At 37.7% G+C, this 13,909-nt stretch overlaps 1 protein-coding gene across 1 annotated transcript in view; it reads left to right on the top strand.

Moving 5' to 3' along the window:
- Positions 1 to 2,382: 2,382 nt before the first annotated feature.
- The window catches only part of LOC118831493 (zona pellucida binding protein), a 118,736-nt gene continuing 107,209 nt past the window's right edge, over positions 2,383 to 13,909 (top strand). Inside the window, exons 1-2 of the mRNA XM_036738863.1 lie at positions 2,383 to 2,512; positions 10,567 to 10,653. Coding sequence (XP_036594758.1) covers positions 2,383 to 2,512; positions 10,567 to 10,653 — 217 coding nt within the window. The remainder of the gene's footprint in view (positions 2,513 to 10,566; positions 10,654 to 13,909) is intronic.

Below are 13,909 nucleotides of genomic sequence, written 5' to 3'. Positions count from 1 at the left end.
AAGACATTTAGAGGGAGAAAGAAGAGTATGGGCTTCGTGAGAGAAATGGTAGGAAAACAAATGAGACAGAAGGTGCCTTAGAATAATACAACCATAAGAAGTACTCTCATTTGTAAAGAGGGAGAAGGGAGGTCAAAGAGTTGGAGGATTTTGAGGACTTGGGTTTGAGACACAGCTATGCAATTCAGTGCATGTAGAGCTTTGAACAAGACACTTTACTTTTCTCTCTTCCAGCTCTAAATCTTAGCATTCTAAAGGAAGTGGGAAGTCCTTCCTTAAGAGTTTGTTTGGTTTGGCATGGGTGGAAAGCATCCCTTTTCCTTTCACCTCTTAGAATCCTTACCTTTCTTCAAGGCTCAGTTCTGTACAACACTATAGTCCTATAGGAAGTTCTTCTGGAGCCTCCGGTTGCAATTGTTTCTCCAGTTTATCATGTATATACTTAACTATTTGTCACATATTGTGATTTCACTAAAATTATTTTCTTTCCATCTACTCTGTATTTTTATATGCCTAGTTATGATTATGTTGTCTTTCCTGTTGGAATGTAAGCTCTTTAAATAGAGACTGTTTTATTGCTTTTCCTTAGTATCTCCATCACTTATCATAGTTTAGGAACACAGTAAACACCTAATAAATGCTTGTCAGGCGGTTGGTAGATTTATGTAAGTCGTTCCCTACATACATAGATTAATGTTCACACTCGGCCCACATCTAGGTGGCACAGCTTGGGGTCAGGAAGAGCTAAGCTCACATCCTGCCTCAGCCACTTATTCTCTGTGTGACCCTGGGCAAGTCACTTAATTGCTGTCAGCCTCAGCTACTTCATCTGTAAAATGTGGATGCTAAACAGCACTCCCCTCATCAGGGTTGTTATGAGGGTCAAATAATTGAACATAATCTTAAATTGCTATATAAATACTGGGTAATAGTATTTATAGATATACAATAAGATATAAAAGATATAACATTATGATATGACATGATGTGACATGATATGACACAATATAATGTAACATTAGGTATGTAATTATATATTATATATTATTATAGCTATTATATATTAAAATCTATAATATAACCATATTATGTAATAATTATCATATTATATGTTATTGCTAGTATATAATAAAAGTTATCATTAGTGTTTAGCACAGGGCCTGATACATAATAGATGTTTAATAAATATTTATTATTACCTTGGTGGTTCAGTGGACATTGTGCTGGGCCTACAACCAGGACTTGAGTTCAAATCTGCCTTCAGACACATTAATTGTGTGACCCTGGACAAATCACTTAACCTGTTTGCCTCAGTTTCCTCATCTGTAAAATGTACTGGCGAAGGAAATGAAAAACTACTTCAGTCTCTCTGCTAAGAAAACCCCCAAAAGTGGTTCCAAAGAATCACGCACAACTGAAATGACTAAACAACAAAATTGATCAGGAGTGTACTTACCTGTTTTATTCTCCTCTAGGAGAATTTCGACTACTTGAGGCAAGGCACTATTTTTTTTTCTTTTGTGGGTGTGGTTCGTTGAAAAAAGTTTTTGGGATGCAGGCTCAACTTGTGACTTCATTGATGTAGAGAAATCCCCTAATGAAGAAATTCGTTCTACCAGTGCAGGTCATCAAATTCTCCGCAATTTTTAATCTTTGAGCGTTGCCTAGAACAACGGTTCTCAAACTTTTTAGTCTCTGGATGCTTTTAAATTATTTTTTATAAATTCTAGTAGTTTGCTTAACTTTAAGAATTATTAAGAACCCCCTTCCCCCCAAGAACTTTTGTTTATGTAGCATCTCTCCTTTGATAGTGCTTATTAAAAATTAAAACATTTTAGTCTTAATTTGACCTTGTGAACACATGTGCCTTGGATAGGATAGTGAAGACGGTTGAGGGAAGCTGTCCCCTGGACGCACCCCCTGCCCTCAGTCTCTAAGAGAAACCCTTGATTGGGAGGTGACTGAGCAATGAAGGGACTCAAAGGCACCCAGCTTCCAGAATCACAGCTGGGAGAAACCTCAGAGGTCCCTGGTCCGGTCCCTCCTTTTACATCTCCCTTCCAATCCCACAAGTCCTTTCCTGAGAAGCCTCAGCTCAGCAGCCAGTTCTCACCTTCAGAGAGACCCCGCCCCCTTCCCTCCCCTCCCACTACCGGTCCCGCCACTCCCCTCATATCACTGGTCCCACCGCTGGACTGGTCCCTCCCCTCCCCTCCCCTTCTATCACTGGTCCCACCGCTGGGCTGGTCCCCCTCCCTCCCTCTCTCGCCCCGCCCCTGCGCTCTGTACATTCCAGTGGCGCAGCCGCAGACGAGCAGAGTTCATTTCGAGCTCCATGGTAACGACGTTCTGGGCCCAGTGCCAGTAGGAGGCGCCGTTGGGATGGAGGGCGCAGCCCGGGTCCTGTTGAGGAGGGCCCGGGAAAGCCGCCTTCGTCGTTGCCGCCTCTCCCAGTACCTTCCACCCCTTTCCCTCCTCCTCTTGTTCTTGCACCTCCAGACGTCCCCTTCAAGTAAGGCTCCTCGTGTTTGGCTCAGTGAGAGAATAGCCCCGGGGAGGAGAGAGGCCGAGTAGGAAGAGGAGGGAGTTGGGGGGAGGGGGGAGGAGGAGCGGGCAGACCAGGCAGGGATAAATCTAGCAAAGAAAGTGAGAGGAATTTGGAACGGTCTGGGACCCAAAGGGAAACGCCCCGGGGCCGTGGTGGATCGGACCTGCGTGGTCCGAGTTGTTAATTTTCGGATTTTCTTGAGAGGTAGAGGGGTGCAGTGGAATGTGCGCCGGGTCTGAAGTGTCAGAGCTTTGGAGTTCGGAACCCTCTCCACCCCCTATCTATCTGTCTGACTCCTCAGGCTTGTTTTCTCAATTGTATTGATTGACCTAGATGGCCTCTCAAGTTCCTTCCAGCTTAAAGTTGTGATCCTGTGTATAATAAATTGACAAATGTCTGCCCTTTGAAAACCTTAAAGCACTGTGTATATGTGAATTAATTATTTTTTGTAAATTCTAGTAGTTCGCTTAACTTTAAGAGAATAACTATTACCAATGACAATGGCCAGTTTTTAGAGGGAGGAAATAAAGGTGCTCTTTTAGTTTCTTTTGAAAGTTACTTAAGCTCTCAGAGATCCTCCCTTGTTAAATGAGGGAGTTGGATTGGATTGGCTGTTAAGGTCTCTTTCAGCTCTACATCTAAGAGTTTATGAGAATACGATTTTCTTATACATGCTGTAAGTGTATGTTAAACATTATGGTACAAATACTTAAGTGAAGCTAGGAGGCAAAGTGGATAGAGTGCTGAACTTGGAGTCAGGCAAACTTTACTGAATTTTCCATTAGATCCTTTCTAGTGTAATGCCTAGTCAAGGCACTCTGACCTATCTGTGCCTCAGTTTCATCATTTGTAAAATGAATGGTTTGAATTTGACCTCCAAGTTCCCTTTCGGCTCTAAATCTGTGACTCCATGATGCTTTATAAACTGCTCCAAAGCAGAGCTCTACATTTTAATCTGTTCCATGTGTGTAACAGTCCAGTTATCTTATTGTTGTGTTCTTTTGAATCACTTCATTATTCAGACAGTAGTGCAGCTGGATTTCACTTCTATTTCAGGGCCTGTGGGTTCAAGTACCATCTCTCCAGTTGATTCTCACATCTGTATATCTAGCTCTAATCATTCTCCTGAGTGCTCATCAGCTGCCTCATGTTTATCTCTGACTAGATAGATATAGGATAGGTATCTCAAACTCAATACGTACAGATTGCAACTCATTATTTCTTCTGCCCTCAAAACCTGCCAATCTTCCGAACTTCCCTGTTTTATAATCTTGGAGTCATTTTTGTGTCCTTCTCCTTATCACCCATATCTGAAGCGTTGTCAACATCTCTCTGCAACATTTCTTACATCTGTCCTGTCCCTTCTTTTCCGTTTACATGACTACTACCCCAGTACAGGCTCTCATCACCTCTTTACTGCACTATAATAATATCCTCTTAATTGATTTCTCTGCTTTTGGTCTCTCCTCTCCAAGCCATTTTCTACTTGATTTTCAAATAATCTTCAAAAGGTGGTCATTGGCAGTAGCCCGTTAAGAAGATCGCTTTCTATTGCTTATTGGATAAAATACAAACTCCTTACCTTGACTTGTAAGGTTCTCCATGGTCTTGTTCTGTCCCTTTCCAGTCTTATTTTACACATTGCCCTTCAAACAATACATTTCAGCCAAGCTCTACTACTAACTGTTTCCCAAGCTTGATAGTCCCTCTACTGTTTTGGCATATTTGCACAAGCCTATTCAAACCATATCCTCTTTCCACATCCCCATCTCCCAAAATCCTTGTTCTCAAAGCTCAACTTGGGCATCTCCTGCCCTTCTAATTGTATTAATAGCCCCTCCCACAATTTACTTATGTGTTTATATTTTGTGTACCCCAATAGAATATAAACTCCTTGAGGGCAGAGACTTTTGTTTTTATCATTGTATTCTTAGTGCCTAGATAGAACATAGTAAAACTTTAATAAATGTTGAATTTGTTTCTGAATATAAATTTGGGCCATAAAGGTGGACGAAATAAAGATTCAAAATTTTTAGGTTTGACTTTCTTTTTTTTTTTTTTTTTGGCTGTTGATATAGTTACAATTCAGTCCTTTAGTTAGATTTTTAAACTTTGCCCATACCTGCCTATATAGACATTTTGGTTTAATAAAATTTTATATTTGAACATTATTTGTCTCCTTGCTGCCATAAAAATATTAATGATACTAGAGCTCCATCTATAGGTTTGAGGTATACACAGCAGGAATTTTGTTGATTTTTTAAAATGTTTGTTTTCGTGGCCTTGACTGTCATTCTAAACTCTTAAGCCTATGTCTTCATATTAATTTGGAACTGTCCTTCCGTTTTTTTTTTTTTCCCTAGGATGGAAAATAGATAAGTTAGAAATACATATTAACTATTTCAATAAATGGTTGAAAGTTGATTAGCCAATCATAGGAAGTGGTTTATGTTTAAATGAATACTTTGCCCTTCAACTCAAAAGATATCTCTTCACTGAGAAGTTTCCAGCTATATTATCCTTTGTTGTCTTGTTCTATATTTAGGCAGATTTTTATGAAAAAAAGACACTATATAAGTGCATTACTAAAAATAATTGCAAGGAATTTATTTGGAATGTAGAAACACTGGGGAGGGTGAGAAAATTAGTCATCTTGTGAAAGTGTAGAGTCAGGGTGGTTAGGTAGGAAAAATACATGAATATAACGGGTGCTCCCATATTTGTCATGAATTAGAGGATAACAGAAATACAGTGGTGGGTCTTCTACTGTCAGTACCAGAACCATTGATCTTGCTCAACCACATAGAGATGCAGAGTAGTTAGTTACATTATTTCTTCATCACCATGTCAACTTATACATGAATGGACTCCTTTTGACTTCCGCATGCTGTAAATGGCACCACCATTAAATCATTCACCCATATTCAAAACCTCTTTGTTGCTTTTGCTTTCCACACTTTCACATCCAATCAGCTGCTAAGGCTTGTTGCTTCTGATTATCTCTTGAATTTGCCTGTTCTCAGCACTGTGTCCTAAATACAGATTCTCTGTACTTGATTGGAGTATACTGTATCGCAGCAAATTAGTTGGTTATATCTTTTCACACTATTTAACGATCTTTGTGTTTTCCTTAGCACTTAGTATAGTGCATTTGTATATCCATTTATTATGGTCCTCCTGTCTGCTGAAGGTCCTAGGGTGTTAGGTGAAATAAAAAGTTAAAATAGGGTCATAGTCCTCATGGTCTTTCAGGTCTTGTTAAGTGAATTTCTTAGGAAAAAGCAATTATTGAAGTGTTTTTGCCGGTGGCCTCAATGCTGGGCAGTAGTTTTTGTTAGATTTGGCCTCTGCCCTTATCCTCTCTGTGGAGGAGTTAGATAAATGAAACTATGCATAAGATGCAAAAAGCAATAAATAGGCAACACAGACTTCAGTATAATACAAATGGCAGCAGACACTCCTGTAGCCATTTAAGATTTATAATGCGTTTAACAAATTATTACAGTTTATCCTGACAATAATAGTAATAGTTAGCATTCATGTAGCACTTTTAGCATTGCAAAATCTTTACGTGTATTATCTTACTTGATCCTCACAAGGACCTGTGAGGCAAGTGCTGTTATGATTCTCATTTTACAGATGAGGAAACAGGTAGAGAAGTTAAGCACATTATCTGAGGTAACACAGATAGTATGTAAGAGAGGACTTGAACTTAGGTCTTACAGACTCAAAATCTAGCAAAGTCACACTATTACAGACATTCTTTTCCCAGTTGAGGAAACTGAACCTAATAAAAGGGCAATAAAAATGTTGCTGACGTGTTATACTTTAAGCTTTACAAAGTATTCTAAATACATTATCTCATTTAACCTTCACAGTCCTGTGGGGTAGTTGCTACAGATCTTATTTTCTCCATTTGGGAAACTGAGGCTTAGAGTGGATAAGTAACTTTCCAAGATAGTGTCACATGTATAGTGTCAAGGGAGTAGTATTTGAACACAAGCCCTCATGATTCTAGGCCTAGCCCTCAATTTACCATATGACATGTATCATGAAAAAAAGAGCCATTTGGATCAAATTGAATGTATAGGGATGATTAGTAAACCTCAGTTAATACAGGAGAGTAACTAATGAGTGTAGATTTTGGTTGGGCTGGGAAGATATGGTGGGATGTAATTTATTTTTGGAGGAAAGCTAGTAGACTGTTGTAGGCCTGAGAGACATCTTTGCAAAGAATTGGACTCTGGAGAAGGAATAATGTGTAAATTTGACAGTGAAAGTGATTATGAATGAGGAGATGATTGCTATTAGACAGGGTGGGGAGAAGACTAAGGTTGGAATTTGTACTACATGTTAGTAGTATGGGCTTGATAAATGTTTATTAAATTCACTGTTGTTGCTGTTATTTTTAAGTGAATTTTTTTTGCTTCCTTTTGTTTTTATATCACCCTCATTTATGGATCTCCCCTCTCCCTATGTTCATAATTGAACCTTCCCTTGTAACAAAAAACAGTTAAGCAAAATCACCCTCTTTGCCAAGAGGAGGGAGGTATGTTTCATTATATGTTGAATTTGTAGTTAAATTGATCTCTGGGTGTTAGGATGTTGCAGAAAAAATTTTGAGAAGGAATATTGTTGAATCTTTATGCTTGAAGGGTGTCATTTAATGTAGCCTTTTTGTCTATCAAGGTGACCTTGGATTTTTAAGGTGTTTAATTTCAGTTATTTTTCTAATAGTGAGATAGATTTGTTCAACTGAATCAACATTTGACAAGCACCCACACTGTACAAAGTCCTGTGCCAAGTAATGGGGTTACAGAGACAGAAGCACCAATCTCTTTCCTTATGGGAACTTTCGTTCTGTGTGTGTGAGGGGAGAAAAGGGATATTGCCACCATTGGGAAATGAAACACTGAAAGAAAAGAGAAGACAAATTGTGGTAGGAATATGTGAGGAAGAAGGGAATGCTACAGCAGGGAAGAGTAATGATGGAGGAAGGTAGTACTAGAACTGAGCCCTGAAGGAAAAAGATAAGATGTCTAAATAGGAGAAATCCCCACATTTAGGATTAGGCTTTTCAAATGCAGGGTGGTGAGAGCTGTCATGTCTCCAGTTTGATTGTGACATAGCATGAGAGTAATGTGAAATGAGCAAGGCTTCAAAGGGAAATTGGACTCTAGTTGTGGAGGACCTTGAATGGCAATATGAGGAATTTGTATTTAATATAAAGGAGCTAAGTGATCATTAAAGGATTTGAAGCAAGAGAGTGACATAGTCAACACTTTGCCTTAGGAAGATGATTTTGGCAGTTATATGGAGGTTAGATTGGGGAGAGGAGACCCCTGAACCAAGGGATACCAAGTGGGGCATCATTATAGTCCAATGTGTGTGATAAGGTTCATAGATCTAGGGCTGTAGGATTCTTCAGAAGAATCAGGTACAGCCTTCTCATTTTAAAGTTGAAATCCCTAAAGTTGAAACTTGTTCAAGGTTTCACATAAATTAAGCATAAGAAGAGGGATTTGAACTGAGGCCCTCTGACTCTAGAGCTAATGCTGTTTACACTATTCCTGAACCACGATCATGGCAGTAGAAGTGAAGAGAAGGGGACTGATAGCAGAAATGTTTTGGAGGTAGAATTGATATGTTTGCTACTGAATGAATGTTGAGTGTGAGGGAAGGATTATGAAACTTGGAGACAGGGAAGATGTTGAAACTCATAATGTTTTGGAGAAAATGATGATTTTAAATTTTGGACATGTTGTGTTCATTGGTTTATTTTGGCTAAGAACTAGAATAATTAGGGAGTAGTCAAGAAATGGCTTAGGCCTCAGACACTTACTAGCTGTGTGACCCTGGGCAAGTAACTTAACCCTGTTTGCTTCAGTTTCCTCATCTGTAAAATGATCTAGTGAAAGAAATGGCAAACCACTGTAGTATCTTTGCCAAAAAAAAACAACCAGACAAACAACCCAAATGGGGTCCTGAAGAGATGGACAGGATGTAAGACAACTGAACAATTAGAAATCTGGTAGGCTTCTCTGGCAGTGGTTTCTTTCAGGCAGAGCTCCCATAAATGATCTGAGTGGGGGATGATAAGGTCAGGGGCTACAAAGTTCACCTGGGTGAGAAGGGCTGAGTAGTCATTTTGATTTATCCATGCACATCCATGATTTATCCATACTCATCCCTGTTATCCAAGGGCACACATTTACAAAACAACCAGTTGTGAAGATTGTAGCAGATACAAAATTCATGAAATTATGCTAAATTTACTTGTCTTGCTCTCTTCTCCTTCCCTAATCCCTAACCTGTTGGTAAACCTGGTTCTCTGCCAAATATTTGGCATCAGCCTAGGAGATTTATGCAGCTTCAACTGATGTAGCACTTGTTGGGAGGATTGGGAATGAAGAAGAGTCTCTGAAACTCTCAGGTGTCTGGGATTAGAGAAATGATTCCTTTTCATAGACATTAAAAAGTACATATTTCTTTGTCTTTGCAATTCCCAGTGCCTACTACAGTATATTGCACACAGTAGACACTTAATAAATACTTGTTGATGGATTTTTTTCTTTGGAGTGGGAGAAGGCAAAGCAATTGGGCTTAAGTGAATTGCCCAAGCTTACAGCTCTTAAGTGTCAAGTGTCTGAGGTCAACTTTGAACTCAGGTCCTCCTGACTGTAGGACCCATGCTCTATTTACTGTGCCACCTAGTTGCCTCTTAATGGATTTTTTTTTAACACTCCAATTTTTTTCAAGTTGTAATAACGTACATTTTTGATATTTGATATACCTTTATTTTAAAATCTTCACTTTATTTTGGAAACTTGAGGGGGCAGCTAGGTGGCACAGTTCATAGAATGCTGGTCTTGGAGTGAGAAAAGACCTGAATCCAAGTCCAGCCTTAGACATTTATTCACTGTCTGACCCTGGGCATGTCATTTAACCTCCCTTATCCTCAGTTTCCTCATCTGTAAAATGGAAGTAATAATAGGAATTTTCTCACAGAGCTGTTGTGAGAATAAAGTAAGATACATATAAAGTGCTTTGCAGATCTTGAAGCACTATCTAAATACTAGCTATATTATTATTATCATTATTATTATTATTATTCCTTCTTGAGAAATTACCAACAACTTTTGAAATAGTTTGTGACAAAGTTGGACACCACAGAAGTTTAGTTGAGACTACTGATTTAAATATTCTCTAAGTTACAGATGCACTGGATTCTTGCTGTCATACTTACCTATAAAATTATTTTCATAAGGCATTTCTATATAGGGAAAGGGAGAATAATTTAAAGGGAGTTTAATTATTTAAATCCCTAAGGAACCTAAGTTTCCATCTAAGTCATTACAGGATAATTAGCCAGTCTGATGTAGTAGAAAAGGCACTGTATTTCAAATTAGGGCATTTGGTTTTGAATCCTTGTTGTACTTGTTGTAACTTGTGTGAACATATACAAGTCACTTAACTCTCAGGGCTGATTTTCTTATCAGCAAAATGAGCAGTTGGAATAAATGATGTCTAAGACCTCTCTTAGCTCCAAGTTCTCAGTTCTCTGTGAAACGCAAGAGTAGTATTATAACAAGGCTAAGGTGTGAGCATCCATATTTGAAATTTGTTTTTTTTTTGTTTCTTTGTCTCAGTAGTAGTAAAATATAGTCTGTCTTCTGGGAATATCTATATAGTGTCATCTCATGACAGATATTGTGCTGGGCACACATGTGAATTTATTTAATTTAAATAAAATAAAATATTTGACAACAAATAATGTAGAGTGGTCTGAATTGGAAAGACCATTTAATATCATTATATATGCTTTAATAAATTATTGTTGAAGGTCTGAACATTTGGCAGTGTTTTCTTACAAAAAACCTATGAGTTTCAGTGATTATAGGTTTACAATTCTCTTAGCAATTTAGCAACTAATGCTAATAATTCATTGTAGACAACTTAACTTATCTTTTCCACTATAACCTAAAGCACTGTTAATTTCTTTCAAATTTCTTTTATAGTTGGATATTTCTATCCTGAACGGTACTTAAGACAGGTCGTTGGGGATACAGACACAGTGAAATTAGTAGGATCAACAAACATTCCAGGTACCCATAAATTAAGTAATAAATAATCAGTGCTTCTGAGAAAGTAATATGCATACCTTTAATTAAAGTCCATTTTTGCCCCCAGAAATGAGAAGGCAGTGCTATGCCTGTTCATGTCCCCAGGATCATTTTTACCATATCGTTCAAGTTCAACCTTGCTTGCTGCACCTACTGAAGGTTTTGTGAGGAAATGATATATGGAGCATCTGGGCAATTAACGCTTCCTCAAAGTTAATTTAACCATTTAAGAGTATATAAAATATTGTACCACTCTATTACAATAGTGTCAAAGGTATACACTGCAGCTCTTGATGTATTTTAAAAAATTAGGTATCTACATAATCTCAGATTTTGAATTCAGTCAATCCAAATTGATACAGTTTTACTTTGAGATACACAATATTTAAATGAGATTAGGGAAACCAGAGAGGGAAAAAACTTGTTAATCTATTTACTTATTCTATTTTTGTTTGTTAAAATAAGCTTCTTTTGAAACAGTGAATGTTTGAATTCAACTTTTGGCCCTTTTGTGGTCCTTCAAATTTGATTTTGTGTGACATGACAGGTTGATTTTAATTACTTGAGGGGGCTATTATTTTTGTTGTAATATTTTAGTACCTTTTTCATCTTTCTGACTTCACAAGCCTCATAACAGTACTCCACTAATTTGTCTTTTTTCCTAATTCATGATCCTCATTTTAACTTCTGGGTTTTTCCAAGATAAAGATTCCCATTGTTCAGGACTTCAGTTACTCAGATGACTTAAAGAAGGCTCTTGTAACAGTCCATTCTGTGTTCGTTTGCAACCTAGAAGAAATTTAATATATTTTCCTTCTAAATGTACAATTTATGACATTATAGAATATGAATTTTAGTCTGTTAATCTTGCAGCTGTTCTTGGTCATCATCGTATAGCCCATTTCATTTAGTTATAAAATGGAAACATTATTAAATACTGTATTTTGCTATATATTAAATTGTATACAGTGAGGACTTAAGTTGTATGAAAATAAGTAACAATTATATTGCAAAAGTAGGTTTGTATCAAAGTGTCAAACTCAAGGGTAGCAAAACTCACATAGCTGGAATCATGTTAAAATGTAATTGAGAAATGTTTAACAAAACAAATTAAATTATACTACATTATACATAATGTTAATTTATGGTTTTCTGTTATGGGTCTTAGCCATTTCTATTTGCCCTTGACACTCTTCTTGTAGACAATATTACTCTAAAGATTTAATCATCTTGTTGTTTCTTAGGGTTACACTTGCAACTTTTGTAGAATTGGTACAACTCTCTGGACTCCTACAACAAAAACATAATTCACAGTTTTTTAAAAATACAATTTTATTGATATCTTAAAAATATTTTTATTTTATTACAAAACCAAAACTTTTCCTAGTATCCTTTCCCCTCTTCCCTCCCAGAGAACCATTCCATGTAAGTTGAAAATTTTTAAGGCAATATTCTATGAGCTTTCTGGTACCCTCGGCTCAACCATCACATATTCTATTACCATTTGATTATTTTTATAAATAAAGCAATAAGAAGAGGATCTGTATAGGATTGAGGGGGAAGGAGCACTAATATTCCATGCAATTTTCTCACTTATGCTGATCAAAACTTCTGGTTATACTTCATCTTCCCCTGTATTTTTATTGCTTCTGTGAATGAAGAGGAAAAAAAGATTTGTTCAAATTTGCTTATGGTTGAGGAGAGGGAACAGAGTGAGCCTACATAATCAAATCCAAGATAAATTGGGAGATAGAAAGTGCCATCAAGTCACTAGATTCTGACAAACTCCTTTCATGTATTGTGAAAGAAAGGGTGTGTGTGATTGTTGAGCTACTGACAGATCTTTGAAAGATTTTAGAGAATATGAGAGGTCATGAAATACTAGGTGGCAGATTGTTGCGAGTCCCCAGCCTCGCAACCAACTCGGGGTTCCCCCCAAGCCCCAGGCCTTTGCCTAGCAAAGGGCCTGATCTTGCGGACAATGAATGGGGCGGGAGCCAAAAGGTGGTGAATGACTCTGAATTTTATTTCAGCAAGCAGCATTTTTATATCTTTAGTGACGTAGGTACATTCTTTGGTTATGTGGGTGAAGGACAGGTAAAAATCAAGACACCTGGGTACTAGGACCGCCCCGACTCCACCTGCTCTCCTCCCCTACTCTTCTCGAGCTAACCCGAAGCTCCCTGCGGGCAGGCAGTCCAGGCAAAGAACCGGAAGTTCCATGTGCTCTGGCAAGCCCAGACAGAGAGCCGGAAGTTCCATGTGCTGAAGCAGGTCCGGGCAAAGACCTGGAATTGCTAGGGAGGCAACAAAGGCGAGACCCCCCCTCCTGGCTCCACCCATATCTCAGGGCCCTGAGTTTAATTCAGCAGGCCCCTGGGTGTGGAGGTCCGAGGAGGGCAGGGCTCGGCTCTAACTCAGCCCGTAACATTAAACCATCATAGCAGGGCCTTTCTTTGTGCCATGGTCCCCTGGCAAAGCCTTCACATAATCATATCATATATATATATATATATATATATATATTAATATTATATGATATATTATATGATATAACATATAATAGACATTATATGTTATATCTCCTCTGTTCTAGAACATTGTTACCTGTTTAACCTTAGGCAAGTCATTTGGCTTCTGTCAACCTTGGTTTCCCCATCTGCAAAATGAGAAAGTTGGTCTACGGGACAGTATGATCCCTCAGGGCTCATCTAGATATCGATCTATGATCTCATGAATAGGAAATGATACTATGATCCTATGACTAGGAAAATCAGCTGTGATCCTTAAAAACGACAAGATGATTTCTAAATTCTCTTCAGCTCATGAAGAATCCAATTATGTGAATTAGAAATAATCCTTCTGAAGATCAAGTAAGCAAAGTGCCTTCATGCATAAAACTATTTAGTTATCACAAATTGATTTCTTATTTAATATAGGAAATTAAGTCACACAGATGTCTTTGTTAGGCCATGAGTATTTTTATTTACTCTTCAGTATTAGGAATCGCCTTAAATTTATAAACAATCTTTACCAAGGGAACAATAGACAGAACAAAGTTCAGACAGGAATATTTTAATCTGTGTTGTAATTTTTAATTAAAAAAAGTCTCTTTTAAGATGAATATACATTATAGTAGGTAAGTAAAAATATTTTTGAATGATAAAGACAAATTTATTAGAGACACTGAAGGAAATTAATGGAAAAAGAAGAAAAAAAACATTTATACTCTTAAATA

Source organism: Trichosurus vulpecula, chromosome 9 (genome assembly GCF_011100635.1).
Source record: "Trichosurus vulpecula isolate mTriVul1 chromosome 9, mTriVul1.pri, whole genome shotgun sequence".
In the NCBI taxonomy this organism is placed as follows: Eukaryota; Metazoa; Chordata; class Mammalia; order Diprotodontia; family Phalangeridae; genus Trichosurus; species Trichosurus vulpecula.
This window is presented reverse-complemented; position numbering and strand designations above follow the sequence as displayed.